This window comes from Corvus cornix, chromosome 1A, assembly GCF_000738735.6.
Source record: "Corvus cornix cornix isolate S_Up_H32 chromosome 1A, ASM73873v5, whole genome shotgun sequence".
Classification (NCBI taxonomy): Eukaryota; Metazoa; Chordata; class Aves; order Passeriformes; family Corvidae; genus Corvus; species Corvus cornix.
The window spans coordinates 56,772,574-56,793,278 of record NC_047057.1 but is presented as its reverse complement, the minus strand read 5'-3'; the positions used below and the strand labels follow the sequence as shown (position 1 = coordinate 56,793,278).

The 20,705-nt window shown below is 37.0% G+C and overlaps 1 protein-coding gene across 4 annotated transcripts in view; it reads right to left on the bottom strand.

Annotated features, from left to right (window-relative positions):
* Positions 1-1,365: 1,365 nt before the first annotated feature.
* The window catches only part of DNM1L (dynamin 1 like), a 36,301-nt gene continuing 16,961 nt past the window's right edge, over positions 1,366-20,705 (bottom strand). Inside the window, exons 3-20 of one of the 4 annotated variants that reach the window (XM_039570479.1) lie at positions 20,342-20,380; positions 19,138-19,184; positions 17,988-18,059; positions 17,418-17,504; positions 16,664-16,826; positions 15,224-15,344; positions 14,478-14,609; positions 14,013-14,219; positions 13,694-13,814; positions 12,634-12,789; positions 12,429-12,518; positions 11,618-11,710; positions 9,801-9,857; positions 8,525-8,602; positions 6,173-6,340; positions 5,420-5,529; positions 4,076-4,235; positions 1,366-3,652 (exon numbers count right to left, since the gene is read on the bottom strand). In XM_039570479.1, the coding sequence (XP_039426413.1) occupies positions 3,596-3,652; positions 4,076-4,235; positions 5,420-5,529; positions 6,173-6,340; positions 8,525-8,602; positions 9,801-9,857; positions 11,618-11,710; positions 12,429-12,518; positions 12,634-12,789; positions 13,694-13,814; positions 14,013-14,219; positions 14,478-14,609; positions 15,224-15,344; positions 16,664-16,826; positions 17,418-17,504; positions 17,988-18,059; positions 19,138-19,184; positions 20,342-20,380 (1,958 nt within the window). In that variant the 3' untranslated portion in view covers positions 1,366-3,595. The remainder of the gene's footprint in view (positions 3,653-4,075; positions 4,236-5,419; positions 5,530-6,172; positions 6,341-8,524; positions 8,603-9,800; positions 9,858-11,617; positions 11,711-12,428; positions 12,519-12,633; positions 12,790-13,693; positions 13,815-14,012; positions 14,220-14,477; positions 14,610-15,223; positions 15,345-16,663; positions 16,827-17,417; positions 17,505-17,987; positions 18,060-19,137; positions 19,185-20,341; positions 20,381-20,705) is intronic. The other 3 variants (XM_039570481.1, XM_039570480.1, XM_039570482.1) reach the window with 3 other exon arrangements.

Here is a 20,705-nt window from a genome sequence, read left to right as displayed (position 1 = left end):
GGCTTATTTCTCATATACAGGTATGTTTAGGTAATCAGAGATTGTTCAAGTTTGTTCAGATGTGAACAAGGAGTTAGTTATTAAAGTATTTAACATGGCTACAACTGTGTGACTTGAAAGTGCAAAAAGAAAAGTAATTATTTGGGCAAGATATTTTTAAAAAACCCAGAACCAACAAACTAAAAAAGCCCCACCAAAAACATTCATACAGCAAAACCTGGAAGACTTGAATTTAACCTTATGCAGCAACTGGTAGTCAAGAGGTAAAGGGTGAAAGGGCATGCAGCAGGTAAACTCAAAACTATGGGAGCATGAAAGCACCTTCACTAGTTTAAACAGTGTCATTGAGCACAAAACCATGTTCGAGTGGTATTAAACTGTAAGGAAGCAATCCTCTACCTCTCACCTCAAAGCACACTTTAATCAGCAACAAAAAGCAAATGCAGTGGAGATCTTCAGTAACTACAGAAAACACCAGCTACCCATTGCTCTCACAGCTGAAGGAGAAAACTGCAGAAAAAAAAAATTTACTCAGGATAATTCCATTCAAGTTCCCAATAGGGGCACAACAAACTGGCAAGTTGTTTCTTTCCCCTGCTCTGATCCATAAAACAGGGACCTGATTTGCCATATCCAATCTGGCATCTGTCATTTATCCACAAAGTATTGAATAAAGGCAGGTCTGCTCTGTTGACTTCAGAATAAGGTCTAAAGCACACAGACACCACCACCCCCATTACCCATCTGTTCCACTAAGTAAAATTTGAACGTGCCTAAAAAACACTGACAAACTGGATTCACACTGGGATACTGTGATATTTACTTATATTATATAGTTCTATTTTAGTTACAGCAGGACTACAATAGCTCAGGTAATAATGTCAGACATTTACCAATCTGAGCTTGGCTAGAGTGGGTTTTTCCCTCCATGATTCTCTCCTCACTGGAGAGCAAGTTAGCTAAAACTGGAAATAATTTTGTCATCAATGCACAAGTTTAAATTAAATAAGGTGATCTAGAAGACAGTTGTAAACCATCAGTCTACTGGGAATTTTTCAGTTGCTGCTCTCTTTAGGCTTTTTCCCACAGCTTCCCCATAATTTCTTTTAATGCTAGTAGTAACAGTGGCATTTGAAGTATTTTAGTTCAGTTCCAGAACACAGCTTATTTCAAACCTATCAACAGCCACAAATAGCCTGTCAACACTGTGAGTTATGGAACTATTCATGAACTAAGAATGCAGAACTGAATGACAGCAAGTGCAATCACAAGACTGTACAAATATAGGTATTTACACTATTGGCTTACAAGAGCACATAAGTCCTGCCACCAGAACAAGTCAGTTCAAAACTATTTCTGGCGTAATTAATTTTGTGTATTATCTGTTTATTAAATAACAGGATTGTTACAGCATGGACTTTCAAAGACTTGCATTAAGGATTACAAATCAAGTTCATTTCTTGGCACTCAAACATAACCAAATTGAAACTTTTTGTGAAACTTAAACAAAAAAAGTCGTAACATTTCAGAAACCAAATTAACACTGGAAATTTCACATGACATTACAGAGCCAGGTATCACTTGCAAGAATTTCTTCAATAAATGAAATTCATTTGCGTTATGCAGCATTTCAAAACTTTACAAGTCCGAGTATTTCTTCACAAGAGACTGCTGACTGAACTTTGGGAGTTAAAGCTTAGGTAGCAGATCACTTATGGACGGCACTACCTTGTTGAAAACTTCTTGGATGTTGAAAGCAAAAGGGAGAGAGGTGTCAGGTGAATTCCAAACAGAAATGTAATGCTTTGGACAAAACTTAAAAGCTTTCACTGATCACCAAAGATGATTTGAAAAGTGGTTTGCACTTCAATCATATTTCTTAAATCTGAGAACTACCATCCCTGGATACAATGCAAGATAAAAGTACCTCCTTTGTATTCATTATACATAATGCATACATTATGCATACCATGACTTTTTAGTCTGTTTAAAAATACACAATATATTTCTGTGTTCTGAATTCCTCAGATCATACACAAAGTATCCAAAAGTTGCATCTGTCAGACTTAACTCCTTGTGCTTATACTGATGCCAAATTGAAGATCACCATGAGAAAAGTTAAGTTTTTAAACAGAGCTTCTTGTAAACTGAATTTTTAATTCAATCTTTAGCAGCTTACAAAAGGAATTCCATTTTTGCTAACTGATTTCAGGGGGAAGGAACTGCATATGGTAATAAAAACCTCACTATCTTGGCCCAATCCCATGAAATCAAGCCATGGAGGTTAAAAGCAGTGTCCTGTATTTCATGCAAGTTGTGTTAAAGAAAAAATATCAGCAACACTATAGTAAACATTTTCACTTTATACAAAAAGAGTGAATTTGCTTGAAAAGTACATGCAAGTATGCTGGCTGTAGTTTAAATAAATTTTTATTCATAAAAATTAAAATGTTTACTTTTTCAAGGCTAGTGTGATCAATAGTTACCTGTATGAATTATAATCAGAAGAAAAAAAAAAACCCTCATCAACTTAATCTCCAACCTAAAAATTTCATAATTTTACGATTGTCCTCAAAAAAAAAGCTACTTACAGCACAATAAAATTTCCTCAAAAGCAACTGTAATCTCTGATATAAATATTCCAATTCCACAGACTTTCTTTCATACTGTCATACATTCCAAAATTTGCAGAAGTTGTGGGCATCCCCTTCTCCCTGGCCAACTTCATCTATTTTTAAAAGAAACGCTTATTATCCCATGACAGTTTTGAAATCCATTTTTATTTTTCCGTTCTGCCAGAGCAAGTTTACTATCAGATGGTCCAGGGGCTTGGTCCCAGGGGGGAGGAAGGGGAAGGTGTCCTTGTGCCTGATTATAAACCCCAACATTCATACACAAGCTCCAGTGCACATTAAGAACTCTGCACCCACTTTTCAGTAGGCTGTTATTGTTCACAAGCTCCAGGCTAATTCTTCCTACATGATACTCCATTAAATCAAGTCTGAAGTTTTGTCTGCCACTCAAACATTTGGGAACAAAGGAAAAAAAAGGGAACACACATACATAGTAATACGCTCGACATCTCTACTGTGCTATAAAATGGAGACCTCCATCTGTCACAGTGCATGCAATATATTCATGAAAGAAAATACTCGGTGCTCTCTTTTCTTCACAGTATTGGAACTTCTACTGGAAAAGCAGCTTAAAACTATGCCACAAGACTACACCGGCCGTCTTAACCACACGCAACCTGTTCAGCAAGTCAGGCACTGGAACTTGAACATTTTTCCCCAAGTTCAAATGAGACTGTCACTGAGACAGAAGACTTGGTCTGCTTTAATTTGCACCAGAAACCTGGTAAGGAAACATTTAGAGCCATTTATTATATGGATTAAATACGACTTCTTTTGCAAAATACAGCATATTTTTCTGTTTGCAAATCAAACCAACTGTCTTTACATGAGCAGATTTACACAGTTGCAGTACACAGATAAGAAGAGTTCATAAATAAAAATTCTACTCCGTATACCATGCCTAGCAATTGTCAAGCCAATGTAACCTCCAATGCATATAAATAGTGTGGCTGATACAGTCTTCACCAAAGATGTGTCTCACGGATCTCTGCAATGATCTGGCTGGCTCGCTGCAGGGCCTGCACACAGGAACACACAAAAGCCAGAGCTAGTTAGTTTGGCTGGAGAGATTTCCCAGGGACATAACAGCAGCAGTCTGGGAAGTGTAAAGTTAAAAATCAAATCAAAGCTAATCAGTTTCATTATGAAATGAGTAGCAACCCATTAAATTCTCAAGAAGGGCACACTTTTTCACCATACACTGTTTTAGTGCTGTAAAACTTAAAGGAGAAACTGTACCTACTTTATATCTAGCCTGCTAAACTGCAGATTTAAAAGCTCATATGTAATCCTTTCTGGTCATGTATTGGTTTCAATTCCTCTAGCAGAGAAAAGGAATACACAGGCATAGTCTTAAAAAGCAGTAAAGGGAAGACGAATCTTCAAAAAGCTTCACATTGATATGGTTAACTACTGCCATGAGCTCCTGATCTCTTCATTACCTTTAGCATGTCAGCTGCCTCTTTCCTGCGCTGTGCCATGTCCTCAGACTCAGTGAGAAGGTCATCCAGCAACAGGGATTTATACAGCTGGCCCACCAGCTCACTCTGGAGAGTGTCCTTCACGTGGTTCACCAGAAAATGCATCACTGCCTTTGGCACACTACAAGCACATAGAGATTGTTTCTTTAAACTAATTATTCAAAACCAGATCTGTTCCAGTTCGAAGAATGCACAATGAGGGCAAGCAGCTACACACAAGCTTGGCTCAAACTACCAGGAATCTATCACTACCATAAATAAAAACTGTCTCAAGTAAAAGCAGCATCATGTACAATGTAAGAGCAGAACTAATTCATATAAAATGAATTTCTTCTAAATAGAATAGCTGCATTGTAAAAAACATGAATAGTATAAAACACAAAATAAGAATAAATAGATTACTTTGCTCATTAGAAACCAACCTGTTTCTACTGTGCTAGGGATGACACACATTTAAGTATGTCAACCCTAAAATCAAATTTTATGTGTAAATGGGAAAGGAAAAAGGCAAAGAAATAATTCGTATCTCTGATATGACATAGTACAAACAGTGCAGTAAAGTTAAGGTAAACAAAGCACTTCCCTGACATGAAATACTAAAAATTATATTGAAGGTATTAGTTTACTGGATAGACTAAAACACCTATGATCTCACTAACCTGCTCTAAAATCTGGTTTCCAGATTCCTGTATTTCCCTCCCCCCCAAATTTCCCACATACATAAAAATATAAATATATATGAAGTTAGACCTTTCCACAAAGACAGAAGCAAAAAAAATTTTACAGAATTCCTCATTAAAGAAAAAGTAGGACATTTTTTAAGCAAAACTTTAAAGGCATTTTCCATGGTAGAAAGAACTTTTTTATGCTGTTTCCATCCTTATAGCTAAATGCTAGAAAACTGAGCCACACTAGTTCCTATTTGACCTTCCCATTTGAAATAACAGGATAGCAAAGCTAAATTCTGTTAGGGGTACACAGCACCTAGAGTTTATTCCAGTTATTTGCTGCAAATCATCCATGTGAATTGAAGCATCCTCCAGAAAAGCAGGCACCTCCTAAATAATTAAACCTTTTACTTAATATTATACAGAACTTGAAACCATTAGAGAAAACAAGTGCTTCTTCTAACTTTTTAATTCTGTGAAGGGTCAAGTTTTACTGCTGCTGGCCCTTCTAAAAAATAAATGTATTTTCTCTCTTCTTACAAACATAAGAACATGATAAAAATAGCAAGATTATATATATATAACTTGAAAAACAGTATTTGTATGGCTTAAGTATTTCAAGGAAGTTTGGGTTTACCTGTCCTGAATGTTCTTCCTGACAATAAGGAAGTAAGATTTAATAAGTCGTTCAATCACTTCACAATCTCGTTGCTCCCGGGCAGAAAGTTTGCGTGCAACAGGTACAGGCTGTGTGAAAAAATAAAACCCTCAGATTACCAATTCTGCTCATTTGCATCTGTAAATAAAACTGTAACTACTGCTCTTTTAGCCTGAGTTTGATAGATGTAACCTGTCTTGCAACAAACCTGTAATTCTTCAGAAATAGAACTAGAGACATATCAAAATCCAGATGGGTGAAACAAAGGTCAGAGGGCACCACTACATTTTTTCTAAGGCTCTCCAAATACTTCAAGTATCTCCATCTGTTTTTAATTTAAGTGGGTTTTGTCTTTAATGATTCTCCTCATCTAATAAAAACATTCAACTTCAGCAAAAGAAGAGCAGGAATTTGAGTTGAGCTGAGATTTGTTTCTGTACCAACACCTATCTAGACAAGGAGTTCACTTGCACAGAAATTTGTGAAAGGAAGCCAATTATCCCAGTCTTATGCTGAAACTGGAGCAGGCAGGGAGGTGGCAGGGAGGTTGCAGGGAGATTGTGGTTGGGCAAGTAGCAAAGCAGAGAGACTGGCTAGAGCTCCCTGCTGCTATATGGGAATTATTTACAAAAAAACCACATATTAGCAGCAAAGTTACAAGATCTGGAATTCAGATGTTTTCTTTCCTGAGCCTGAACTACAAAGAAAAGGAATTTGTCTTCCATGACTCACCACATCTAAGAGGTTTACAGCATGTCCTTTTTGAGGACTAGCAGGTAGGGCTGCAGCTGGCTTGGATTTTTCCTCTGCTGATACTTCTTCTGCTTTGGAGGGTTTTAGCATTCCTCTCCAGTTGCCTGTTCCAGACTCCTGAGATGCATCTGATGCTACAGAGGGAGTCTGCACAAACAGCACATTGAAAAAACGTGGCAGAATTAGAACTTGGGCACTGTAAAGAAGTGTCTGATCAAATCACTACAGGTAAAACTCACTAAAAAAAAAAAGAGATTTTCATAGGTATATTCCCTTCATTCTGTTCTTCACATTCCCCACATTTATTCTCCCTTTGTTGGTTACAGCTGACAAAAGGTACCAGTAAAGTGAAAGCTTTTAAAACTCATATTCTCCCTAAAAAAGGGTATGAAAATGTCTCACACAGAGAAGCTCCACAGCATTTTAGGGGTCTACAAATCACTTCTGAAATATGGGGTGGTCTTTCTAAGTCATTTGGCTTTTACCACACATCCTATGCTATCAGGATCATTCTGAAAGCATATTTTGAAGATCACCACAGCTCTTGCAATACTTGAATTTAAATTCTTCAAGTTTTATTTAAGTACAAACTGAAGTTTCTTACAGTAACGGTTAAAAAATATGCACGTTTTTGTTTCAAGGTACCACAGCTATGAACATATTTGTGCTGTGAGAATTTACAGAAGGTTTTTGTAACAAATCAAAACAAAAATCTTCATCCTCTGGAAGTGAAGATCAGAGAATCTGGGAAGTTCCAGAAAAAGAATGACTCACATATCTCCTGAGAAAAAGATGTAACACCAACTCTTAAACATTAGGAATCACTGGACAAAAGAAATATTAGTGGGTGGTATCCACCCTATGTTAATTAGTATTAAAAAACCTCAAAGTTTATTTTGATGTTGAATAGGGGCAATTTTTATGTTGTATGTTTCCACAAGCCTAATCTCTGTTCTATTTACTACTGTGCTTTAAAATCTACTCCTGTTTGAAAAACATTCAAGGTCATTCAAGGCTTTGTACTATTATTTATGTCTTGCTTCAGATTTAGGAGGAAAAAAGCTAAATTTATCTATTGTATGTACAATTAAACACTACGGGCTGATCTTAAATCTAAAAACAAAGTGAGAAACAAAGCATAGTAAATAGAATAACAACAGTAGCATACAGGAGGAAACCCAGCTAACCTGTGCACATCAGAAATTTTATTTAAATTGCTCAACTGCTCAGAGGCATTGTAGAACACACTAAGAATTCAAATCAAACTCTGCTAATAAAATTATTGTTAAAGAAGCTCCACTGCATGATTTCTGATTGCAAGACAGTTGTTCAAAATGACAAAAATGCCACTCATTCTGTGTTACTGTGGAGCCTGCTCTACCTCCAAAGTAGTATCAGAAACACAGCTACACAAGAGTGTGTGAAATGGATCATCTAACAGAAGACAGATTTTATGGGAAATGCAAACCAAATCTGGCAGCTTCCTGCAACTTCTTAAGTCACAACACATCACTGTGGCTCTTAATTTCTTTTTAATTTTTGCAGCATATCAAAACCTCTAAAACATTGATGAAAATAATAGTTAAAATTCTACTATTGACTAGACTTTGACTTTAACAACTTTGCTCAGGACACAAATGGAAACTTTGCACTAAAATCTGAATGTACAATAAAGCAGAAAGCCTGAGTCCCCTTGGTACACCTAATACACAAACTTGTGACTGCCCATCTTTTCTGACTCCAAGCAACAGCAATTAGCAGAAAAGCCTTCAGAGTAATAACGAGCTGTTATTTTAACACAAGAGACAGCACACCTAACATGTAAAAAAACACAGCAGAACACATTTCACAAATATAGGTAAACCAGGGATTCAACAATTATGTGAAACAACACAAAGGAGGTTCAGTTTGAACAAAGCCTGTAAAGATTCCCTGCAGGAAGCAGGAAACTCACATTTTAGCTTATCTTCTGTCCTCCTTCTTTAACTGTCAACACATTAAAAACATGCAGTTTAACAGCCATGCTGAAGACTTTTATTACGATACTGTTGCACCAAACAATCTATTGACAGTTTGAGGCAAATTACGCTGCATATTTGCACCATAATATATTGCAAACAAGAGTTCAAAGAGAAAGCAGTGACTTGGCCACCTCATGGCATGTCTTGACATGCCACTGCACATAAAATCAGGAGTGCCAAGTAATCCACACTGGGTAGGACATCCAGACTGGGTAGGACAGAGCACTAGAGACAAACTGCTTTCCTTACTTCTGGGATGCACCACAACAGAAACGTGCATGCAGTGCTTAGAGGAAAAATCAAGACAGACCTTGCCATCAGCCTCAGCAGAAGCAGCAGTAACAGTCTCCTGGGAAGCAGGTGCCAATGCACCTGGAGCTTTAGTAGACTAAGGAAGGTAAAAAATGCAGGGAGGGGAAAAAAAAACAATTCAACTGAAGACCACCGAATTTACCTAGCAAATTTCATATACTTTTATCTACTAGCATCTTCCAAAATCTGGAAAAGAAATATCTTGAATTTGCAAGAACAACTGTAATAGAAGCACAAAAAAAAAAAGTGGGGGCGGGGGAGGGAAAGCATCTCCAAGACAGTTAAGAGACTTTTGGATTATCTGATCTTCAATTTCATTTCAGCTCCTATGCTGATAATATAAATATGAAATCAACAAAAAGAAGGCTCAAAGAGCACTGAAAGCAGTCTCTAGTTAGCTACCTTAAATTCCCAGTTCATCCATCAATTGTCTTAGACTGATTCAAGGCAGTAGTATTAGATCTCCTCTGGGACTTCATCTCACTTTTTAAGGTAACCAACTTAGTGAACAGATTTCTATCAGCTGTGGAAACTCCTGTTATGACCTCATGAGGATCTTAAACTATACTCTCTACCTTTGAATTCTAAATACTTCACATAGTATTAAATAATTGTCTAAAATTCCAGCTTATTGTCAGACTATTCTTTTCTACAGCTAGACAATATTTTCTATGACACTTGTTCAATTCTTCCATCCCTGTCATTGCACTAATCCCAAAACCTGGTAAAATTAAGCAAGCTCCAGAAACAGAATACATGACTGGATTATGATGAACAACTGAAAATGTCACCTCCAACATCTTCTCCCAAAGAAAGTAAGACTGCAATAAACTGCAGTTTTAAGAGTGACTTAAAAAAACAAAAACCAACCACAATTCACAATGTTGGCACACTGGACATTTTTTAATCACTTGTTTATCTTTGAAATCAGTGTGTCTCAGCTATAAACTTAAGCATGAAAGTTCTGAGTCTGTCTTCAACATCTGCAGGCATTTTATACCTTACCTGAGATGACATTCAAGTAGTAAGTGTAACATTACATTTATAGACAAGTCGTCAGAAATACCAGATTTAAAACCTCCCAAAAATTTCATCTTTTTAAGAAAATGACATTCCACTTCTATGTTAGGAAACTGAAAGGAAAAAACTCAATACCTGGAAGGAAGCTCCCAAGACTGTTAATAGGGCAACATTTCAAAATTTCCAGTACTTCGAATGGATCTAGGAGAATGCATTAAACTTTATATAAAAAATAAAATCAAACATTTACTTACTTTGTCTCGTGACACAGCCGAAGGCAATTCCCGGGCTAACCTGTTCCGCCTTTGTTCCTTTAAAAACAACCCAGCAAGACCTCAATTATGTATTACTCTGTATCAACACAGAGGCAAGATTCACATTTTACATATGACTTCCATTTTAGAAACACAAGTCATTTCATCTCATCCAGTGCCATGCTAATACTGTGGTCTATAAACCCTGGATTATTTGGATACTTTGAATACCTGGTCCAAACTAAATTCTCAGTATAACAAGTTTTGCAGTTTTTTTGCACCACACTCCATAATCAAAACCTGAGCCTTTAAAAAACAACATCAAAGCTACACAATTTGGCTCAGCACAGATACCCTACAGCCCTCATTAAGCTGTAAATCCTCCAAGTACTCTAAAGGATTTGATTCTGTGGCCAGCACATGATTAGCCTGAAACAAAGGAGGAGGCAGAATTCGCTTCATAGCAAAACAGAGTTTGAAGCAATCAGGACAAAGAAATATCTGATCTTGCTTGAAATTAACAATTGAGCGTCCACCAAATAAGGCTTGGGTTTACATGATTAGGTTCTTAAAAAATTTCAATGTTCTGTTTAGGAAAACATTAGGAAAGAACTAGTTTAAGTAACACATGATGATAAAATCTTGTATGTTCAGCTTCATGAGGTCTTAATTTCTGTACTCTCAGCAGTTTCCATACACATTGTTTTTGAACTAGATTAAAGAGCAGTCTACCAAGGCAAATTCAAATGCATACCTAGTCAGTAAAAAATATATGTATAGAAGGAAGTAAAAGGTTAAAACTAAAGAGTAGAAATTGTAATGGAAGCATTTAGAAAAGGAACACTACAAGAACATGTAGTGACAAGACAAGGGGGAATGGCTTCAAACTGGAAGAGAGTAGGTTTAAATTACATATTCCACAGGAAGAAATTCTTTACTGTGAGGGTGGTGAGGCACTGGCACAGGCCGCCCAGAGACGTGTGGATGCCCCATTCCTGGAAGTGTTCAAAGCCAGTTGGATGGGGCTCTGAGCAACCTGGTCTAGACGAATGTGGCCCTGCACATGGCAGGGGGGTTGGGACGAGATGACCTTGCATGACCTTCCAACCCAAGCCATTCTATGATTCTGTGATGAATGAAAACGATGTGTTGGATAAACACAAGGGTATTAACAAGCTCTTAGGCAGAGAAGTGAAGTATTGCAACAACACCAGATTGGTTGTTGGACTGCTTCTACAGGATGATGGTAGTAGCAACAAGTATTATCCATCAGAGCTGGGCTTGAAAAACACAAGATTTCTGATGGGAGACTGATGGAGAGAATGTCTCAGGGAGACTGAAGTGTGGAAACACAGATTCAAGAACAATACCAAAAGCAAGAAGAAATTAGATCCTGAACAGAGGAAACAATACTTGTATTATCCTTTCATGAATGAGAGGAACATTATTGATACATTGTGTCAGAGACCAAATGCAATTACTTCAACATTAAACATCATTTCACAGCTACATATTTAAACTTCCCCTTAAAAAATGTCATTTCATAGGCAACACTCAATTAGGTGCCCATCTTATTTTCCAGACTGAAAAATAGGCAGAATCCTTTCAGTGGAATATCAACCAGTGTTCCTGAAAGTAATATGCAATAGAAATTAACAAATCCACAGATCACTAGAGTATACACCATAATTCATCACATTTCCAATACCTAAAAATGTAGAACTGTGCTTCAATGAAGGAAGTCGAAGCATTTGTTACTTTATCAATTTCACTTTCATTTAAAGAGACAAACTTTTTAAGAGAACATATTTTCTTACCTCTATGTTGTTATTCATTAACCCACAGGCATCGGCGAAGTCTGGATGTTTGGTATTGATATACGCTAACTCAATGGCCACCAGATTATGAACCTGCAATGCAAGACATTCACAGATTCAGGGAGTAAACCTAATGCCAGTGCAGAGCAATGACCTACAACATTAGGAAGAACAGCTTAACTGCCCATAGCAAGAGATCATTCAGCCACAAACCACCTACAACATGTGAACCAGTAGGAGATGGCACTATGAGGGATAGTAAATATGCAAAACAATTTTTGCTTTTCACATCAAATGCAGAGTGAAATACTGAAACACACTTTCCTCCCCAACAGGCAGTCCAAATCAGACTTTAATATTAAAACATATTTATTTAAAGGTACAAGTTGAACTTTCAGTTTTCACTAGCTAAAGGGCATTACAAGCCTCTGAAACACACAGAATAAGGATTACAATTTAATTTTCATCACTGCATCCCAAACGCTACAGTGAATGCACAGCTTCTGTTACAAGGGAGGGAAATAACCTATATGAGGAAGACTAGAAGATGTTAAATTGAAGTTCTAGTAAAATTCTTCTTGGAAAATTGAAACATAGGGGACAACATGCTTAACCCACCCCTTTGTTTTTTATGTATCTACATTCTAATATAGAAGAAGATTCAAAATGTGTACATATTAAATAACTATAAATTTAACAACTAAGCTAAGATTACTTTTATTACTTGGGTTCCTGACACTGCAAACAGAAGCATCGAGACTCCAGAAAACATGCACTTTTACCAGCAAAATTACAGTAGATGGAAACTCACCATTTCATTTGTGACAGGAAGTCTCCTACGCAAAAGACAGGTCACTACTTCAACTATGGCATCGTGCAATTTAGGAAACCTCAGTAATTCCTAGAAACAAACCAAAATTTTACTGGTGAGACTTCCAGGAGTTTTTAAGCAAGTAATTACACAGACACACACATGCCAGCAATTACAAACCCAATTCTAAAGGATGCATTTTTACCTGTGTACTGTAATTACTACAGTGCTGGATAATCCTCTGCATTTCCTCATGAACCAGCTCCACACAGCGCAAGCTCGGCTCTTCCAAACGTTTGATTTGCCTTTTTACCAGCAACTCAAATGAAACTTCAGGAACAAACAAGGCAGGACGGGGACCCTGGTTCAAAAGGAGGGAAAAAGCTGCTGAACTGTGTATAGAACAAGATGCATTTCTAAGAAGTAGTATCTCATGAGGCCCAGAATAAACCAGGTCACAGGGATCACACCTGACACTCAAAACAGGTCTCAAGAGTAAAATAAGTTACAAGAATATTTAAAAATAAAAGCTGTAAGGTGCTATCTTTAAGACAAAATGTATTAAACAATGATTAACCAGCATCCTTATAGAATCTTGGCTATTTCTACCTACTCATGTCACTTTAGGCTTATAAATCTGAACAATGCTTTTTCACATTTGTGGATCCACATTTAGATGAAATTTATTATAAAGGCAAAGACATTTTCTTTCTAATTTCAGAGAGAAAAACTGCCATTATTTCTTGGACAGTCTTGGGCATATAATACCATACCAACAAGATAGGTGGGTTTCAGTGTTTGGAGTAATTTCATTTATGACCATAGAGACCAATGCTTAGCTACACATACAACAATTTTTAACCGAAACATGACATCTTTCTTGTTCCTAAATCCTGCTTTTACATTTTTCATTTAGAGGAGGATAGGAACATGTACACAGATCATTGCTACAGAGTACCTCATGCTCCAAGACCATGCAGAAACCTGCCTCTCTGTCCACATGCAATAGACACAGTACAAAAGCAGAGTGACATGTCTGACATTCAAAGTCAGGCTCTAAGGAGTGAACATTTTATATACTGCAAAACTTAAAAGTGAACTCACTCTGTTAATTCTTACCAACACCAATTCCCGTATTAGCAAGAAGCCAAATCTGTCACGAAAACACTGAACCATTTCAAAGTTGTGTCCCTTACATAGAATTAAACCTTTGTTTCCTATCTAATATACAGCCACAACACTCACAAATATGGAAGAACACTCACAGTGGCATTTCTAATGGCAGTCAGAATGTCAATTGTGTTAAGGCCACCCAGAGGGTCAACAGATTCTAAAGTTCTTCCAAAAGTCTCATGAAAAATATAACAGATTCTGGCTCCACCACATCTGAAAGAAGAAAATAACAACAGAAGTAGCGAACAAGAAGAAAGCTCTCATTGCAAACATTTTTTACAGTTGCTTGGATTCAAACATTTTTGAGTATGTTATGGTCCAGTGTGTAGTAATATTACCGCTGAGAGCCAGTAAGAGCCACTGGGTCAACCTAACCACTCAGTCAATATTCCAGGAAAACATTGTACTTACAGCTCTGAAGTCTCTATGTATTTTGCTGTTCCTTCAATAGTGTTACAATATTCTGTGGCAAATTTGGTGATCAGCTGCAATAAAGTAGCACTTTTGTCTTCAACAGGTTCCCCATAGCTGTTCAGTAGAGACTGGTACTGTGCAGCTAAAACATTAATTCTGGTTTTCAGTTCTGGCAAACAATCCCTGATATGATGCATCAGCAGTCTAAAAATAGAAAACAGTCCCTCATTAGAAGGAAAGAAAAGTTTCAGCTTTATCATCTCCATCAAAACAGACAAGAGAGACAAAATAACCACCAAAGGAAAACATTTACTCAGGAAAATTACAGTAAATTCAGAAACTGAGAGAACCAGGGTTTGGAACCAGGTTTTCTTTAATGCACAGCACCACAAGAGAAACTAAGGGTAAAAAGAAAGGTCTGCACATATGTCTAACACATCAGTTCCTATCTTAAAGTAATACCTGTTCAGTGTTCTAGCAAGATACTTGGTTCCATTTCGATTGGCTAGGGAAGGATACTTCTTTTGAAGAAACCCATACTCGTCACGAATGGAATCAGCCACACTCTTCTTATTGTTAATATCCAGCTGGCTCCTGAAGGTAAAAGGCAGAGTTACACACTAGTTAATGGAAGCAAAGTAAAAATAATTCACACTTCTGCTTTTCTGGACAGAACATTTAACAACTGGCTTTTGCTTTACACACATAACTCACCTTCCTTAGGCTAAAAAGGTTTTTATTTGTTGCTCCATGCAGCATAGTCAACAAATCGGTATTGGTAGCAACTATACACAGACTAAGCAATGCTTTTATCAAAACTACATGAGATTTGACCTAAGTAATGTAAAAAAAATACAGCAAACAGTATCATAGCCATGTGCAGTTAGGCCTAATATATACAGGACCTGTGCTGGACCAGAGCTAATGTGAACAGCTGACCATAAGCACCCCTCAAGCTGAAGGATAACAGCAGAAGTGGTGACACTACAGTTCTTTAGAAGTGTCTCTACTCCTCTCTGCATTAGCAGTTGGTTGAGTGGAAGAACAAGGCTTTTGACAAGTGAGCAACAAGCTCCTCACCTCCTTATTCAGAAGTTTATTTTAACATTGTCACCTTACTTTTAAAACTATATTCATGGCTAAAAAAGCAGAAAGCATTGCTTCATATTAACACAGTTTAAAAATAGCACCAATGTGCCCACACAGACCTATTCACTACTCCAATGATGCCAAGTTTGACTGGAATCACTCTTCCCATGAGCACATCCATAGCATCAGTGCCAGCATCCATGAGATCCAGCTTTGTGATAACAGCAAGGGTTCTTCGACCTACCAAAAGGAAAACACTCACAGGGATGTTCTGATTTGATCAGAGTAACTAAAACTCATAATTCAGCACAGTGGAGAATTAGTGACCTAAATTCATTAAATAGGTAAATATTCCCCATCTAAAACGGTAGGCTAACACATACAGGATTTGTCTGGGACCTTAATGTTTCCTGAGCTCTTGGTCTGAAAAAAAAAGTGCCAAAAACTTTTTCTTTAAAATATAACACACTTTTTGAGTCTAAAAAAATAAACCAGCATCTCAGTACAATCAGTAGGTTCTTGGGTCTTGAAATTTTCATGAGTGTACCTACTTCAGTACTGTAGGTTCTCATTAGATAGCATTAGTCCTGCAGAACCTGCAACATGATCTGCCACTCTAGACCTTTAAGTCTCAGAATTTTGGAAGTGTTCCAAAAGACACTGTCAATCATTTTTACAGGGGTAAAATAAAAGGGGTTTACTATCTTGAACCAGCACAGTTCAACTGAGCAGACTGCCAGAAGAAGTCTTCCCTCCAGGTTATGTGGCAAACAAGCCAAAGCAGACTTGGAGTTTGAAAACAATCAAGAAATGTTACACTTTATGGAAAGAAAAATTTGAGGGTACCAACACTAAATTTTAACCTTATTTCTGTATACCTATTTTCCAAGTGTATTAATCCATGTTCTTTCAAATCACACAGTGCCATTTGTTAGTCAATGGTACCAACAGCACTTTGCAAAAGCAAGAAGCGGGCAGACAGTAGCTTCAGATCTGTTTCAAAGTCCTTAGGTAAATACAAAATTATAATCTTCCTCCTCCATTAAATCAGTCAGTTCTCCCATAGAAATACAGGGCACCAAAATTAATCTTATCCTTACTAAAAGTCACTAAACTAACAGCTAGACAGTCAATTACTGGCTACAGGGTGACATTTTCTACAGGGTGATATTTTCTCTACTAGAAGTAACAACACTGGAAAATAAGCATGAAGTTGCCCTAACAGGCCACTGCGAACTACTAAAACTCTGAAAAACCCCAACATTCCCAACACCATTTTGCTGCTGTGGAAACAGAAGTGACTTCATGACTACTAGAATAGTTCCTTGGCCTGCTGGCAAGCCAAAAATCTATCAGTTATTAATTCATCCCAGCATTCTCTTGAGTTGCAGAAACTGCAGCAAGAAGTTATTTAAGCAAATATAAAACTTATATTTTCTAGGAAATGTGATGACATTTACTTTTCTTGCTATATTTTGCCCATATTACTTCAGCTTTATTTTAGGATTTAGTTTGGAAAAGAAGTTGAATTACAGCATCCAGTTTGCCTTAGTGCTTACCATCTGGATCCACCTCCCGAGCTATTTTCAGTGCTTCGGAAGTGGCCATGTCTGTGTTAGCAGCTGTGACTGCCAGGATAATCGAATTGGGGTTGCTGATGAACTGCAGGATGAGCTCTCTTATTTGAAGTTCAATGTCCTTAGGCTGATCACCAACAGGCACCTAGAGAAAAAACCAATATGGAACTGTTCAAAATTGTGTCTTTATGCCTGCATGAGGATTAGTGTCCAAGCACCACATGCACAACTGGTAGAGTGGGGTGTGTATATGTGCACGGGCAGGGAAAGAAGTCATCTTGTCATCTTCATGTCTCAGAAAATTATTCCATATGTAACCTGAACAAACAGGATCTGAACATTTCTCCTTTATACAGCCTCTTACACAAAACACGCATAGCAGCTCCTGGAGAAGCAATGTGAAAAACATTTCTCCAAGTTGCCCAATATTCATCTATCTGCAGGTACAGCTCTGACACCTGGAGTGCTACCTCTTCTATGAAAAGGAACATGCAGCCCACACACCTACCATCAGTTATATGTGAAAGAGGAAAAACATAAGCAAATCTACCTCTGACATCAGCAAAGAGCATCAGAAACCCAAATCTTACACCAGAAGACAAATCAAATTTATATAACACTATCTAACCCGAGGAAAGCAGGTTATCTAACAATACAGAACAATGGCAAAGAGTAAACAGGCACACCTTGTTCAAGAATACACACTGAGTCAGAAGAGAAGCACTCTGCATCTTACCTTTGTCATTCCAGGTAAGTCCACAAGAGTCAGATTTACAACATTAGATGAAAAAATCTTAAGATGAATCGGTTCTGGACTGATCCCCTACAAATACATTAATAACAAGTAATAATTACTGCCCTCGATTATTTAAATGCATCACTTGAAAATCCAAAGGCTGTAGTTTCATACTACAAAGACTTTCTTCCACCACATACCTTAAAACACACAGCAAGGAAAAAAAGCCACATGTCTGGTAACCAATTCTTTTTTCTTTGGCAGCAGCCAATTTTATAATTACACATAAAGCCAGGTATGGAGCAAAATGAAAGCAAGTTTAACTGAAAAAAACTTCTTTTTTGCACTTTTATTACAGAATCTTGGAGCAAAACAACAATTCTGTCTTTTAGCTGAAGTCATTTATCTCATGAACACAGTGAAAAAATCTCAAGGTAGCAAGCAGCATTCCCGTGTTCTTCATTAGAACAGTCAAATGCTTTTCACTCCTAGCTGCCAAAACTCTTTAAGAAAGGTTTAAGCAGCAAGAAAATCAATAGCAAGACAACAGATGGACAGTACTGAATTTACCTTATTGTTTCCTGAAATCCTCTCAGTTTCATTTTCTATTTCCTGACGAATTTCATCAAAATCTGTATAGATCTGAAGAAAGAAAAAAAAAGTTTAAGAATCAAAGACAGCATTCACCTACTTAACTGCAACATTCTTCTCCAAGGAATGGTGAAAAACTCTCTAAGTATACAGAATATGAGAAAAATATAAGAATTACTATTAGCCCTTAAGCTGATGCTAACAGGAATCATCAGTGCTAAAAATTACAGAAATAGGTATTTAATCTGTTGACTAATTCTGTGACATGGCAGTTTTTAGCACTTATAACTAAGGTCAGACACAAGTTATTAATCTGTGTCCACCTAAAGAGAATTTCAAACACTTAATTCCATCTTGAGTCTAGTTGTAATCATTTGAAGTTAATTAACAACATGTAGCCTAAACCACTTCTCATCCTGAAGAGGACAAAGGGAGCTTCATTTTCAAATTTTTCCACTCTTGCAAAACCTGTTCTCCTGCCACCAATGCAAAGTAAGTTAACAGAGAGCTGCCCTTGCACTGGGTTTCCTCTATGGTCCTTTCTAGCTTTCCTTCAATTTCTAGCACTGCCAAGAAGGTGAGGAAATCAGCTTAACGTAATAAACACTTATATAATTTTTCTGCCAACAAGAATATTACTTTCTTCAAGCAAGAATTATCCTTTGACTCTCTTCCTGAAGCGCTAGGTCATCTCAGGCTCTGCTCTTTGACCCTGATGCACATGAGGCTCTTCCTTCTTTTTCAGAGCTTTCTAATAAACCTCTGAAGTAGCCAATTCTTCAATGGACTGAAATGACTTGTGCTTACACCTATCCTTGTCTTTCTAATCCATTCTAACTTTGGCAATGCACAAAACAGAATAATCAACAAAATAAACCAAAAAGGACTGTGATAAATAACCCAATGGAATCAATGACCCACACAACAGACATTTTATGTTTTCAAAAGTTTTGTACTCATAAAAAGCGAAACACCAAATCCTCAATATTCTGCCATATAGTGCAGCAGGCATAATAAATGCCAGCAGTCATTATCTTTTCAGGAAAGTCAAGGGAAGAGATAACAGAATTAAGTATATATATGTTAACATATTTATGACACTGCTACTACATCAAGAGAGTAAACATACCTTATTTTTGGTATGAAGAAATTTACCCCATTCTGCAGCATCTACCTCTGAAAACAAAAATTGATGCATGAGGAAGAAGCAGATGTTTTAATAACATTTTTCCAAGGCCTGTTCATTGAAAACTACATGTTTTTTATTTCAAGCAGCAAAAGAAAAATTAGTTAGCTTTCTACAGTTAGATGTTAAATAGCTCGGTATAAATAGATTTATGATTCTGTCTATTGAAACATTGCACCTTACTACTATGTCTTATTTGTCTCACACAAGCCCCTCCTTCCTAACTGTGACTGAGCCAATCCTACAATCTTTCAGACATGGTCTTGTTCACTAAGTATCAGCTTGTAACAGAAAACAAAATAATTATTAGCAATAGCTTAAAAAACCTGGAAAAAAAAGGCTAGCTTTTAGCATCTTTGCTTTTACCATGCAAGTGAGATCAAATTACAGCTGAAAGAAAAAGTTAGAAAAACCTGTAGGACTAAAACCAAGCAAACAGAAAATACACAAGAATTGTGCATAACACAGAAGCCTTAGGAGAACATGTCTCTTCCCAAATCTGTCAAGGACCAAATACCTTCACTCTTGTCAGTCACCACTGAAGTCCAGAATTACTTGAGGACTATATGCAAGAGCAGTCCCAGAATCAGCAAAGAAGGTTTTGTTCAATTCCTGCTTTGTAGCACAGGCAGCAGTTTGAGTCACACTGCAAGATACTCACACTTTCACTATTAGGTTTCCAAGTATCAGGGGAAAGTTCCATTTCCAATTTATAGCTTGTGGTCATTTCCTCTGTGCTCCCTGACACAGCAATCTGCTCTACAAGAACAGTCTACAAGAAATCTGGCCTTTTGGCAAACAGTTTACCTACGATCAAGTAATCTTTCAAAATATTTTTTTCACTTCAGTTGAAATTTAACAAAATTGATCAACAAATATTTTTAAGGATTTGGGAATTAAAAGTGCAGGAAGTTCTATGAAGCAGCAACAGCACAGAAGAAAAGCAAAAATCATCTCATTCTAATGCAACAAGGTCAGAAAACTGAAAATCAATCAGATCACAAGACTCAGCAAAATAATCACCACAGTAGCTGAAGTGTAAAAGGAAAAGTATAATCAACAACCATGTGGCATGAAATGTATGTGATTAGTGTATATAAGCATGCACTTAAGGCGTAGGGAGAAAAAGCAAGTGGATAAAGGCAACCTTTAGAAAGGTGTCTTGGATTTTTCCATGTAGCAGGGTCTGCAGTTAAAGAGAAACAGCATTGAATGGCGTTTAACATTTTTAATCATATTTAACATAGCATTTTATTAATTTTCAGTACCAGATTCTATTACAAAGAGCACAAATGCATGCAGACAGATGTGCATGCTATTCTAGTATTGATGAGAGTGTGTAACATTAATAGTATGCACAGAAATAAGACCTTAACTAAACACATATAAATGACGCATATTAATCAGATACTCTATACAACGAAGTTTACTTGATGATGACTATTACTGCCATTCACCTAATTCCAAAAGCTCAAAGTATTTTCTTAACTAAGCACAGAAAACAGTACCAT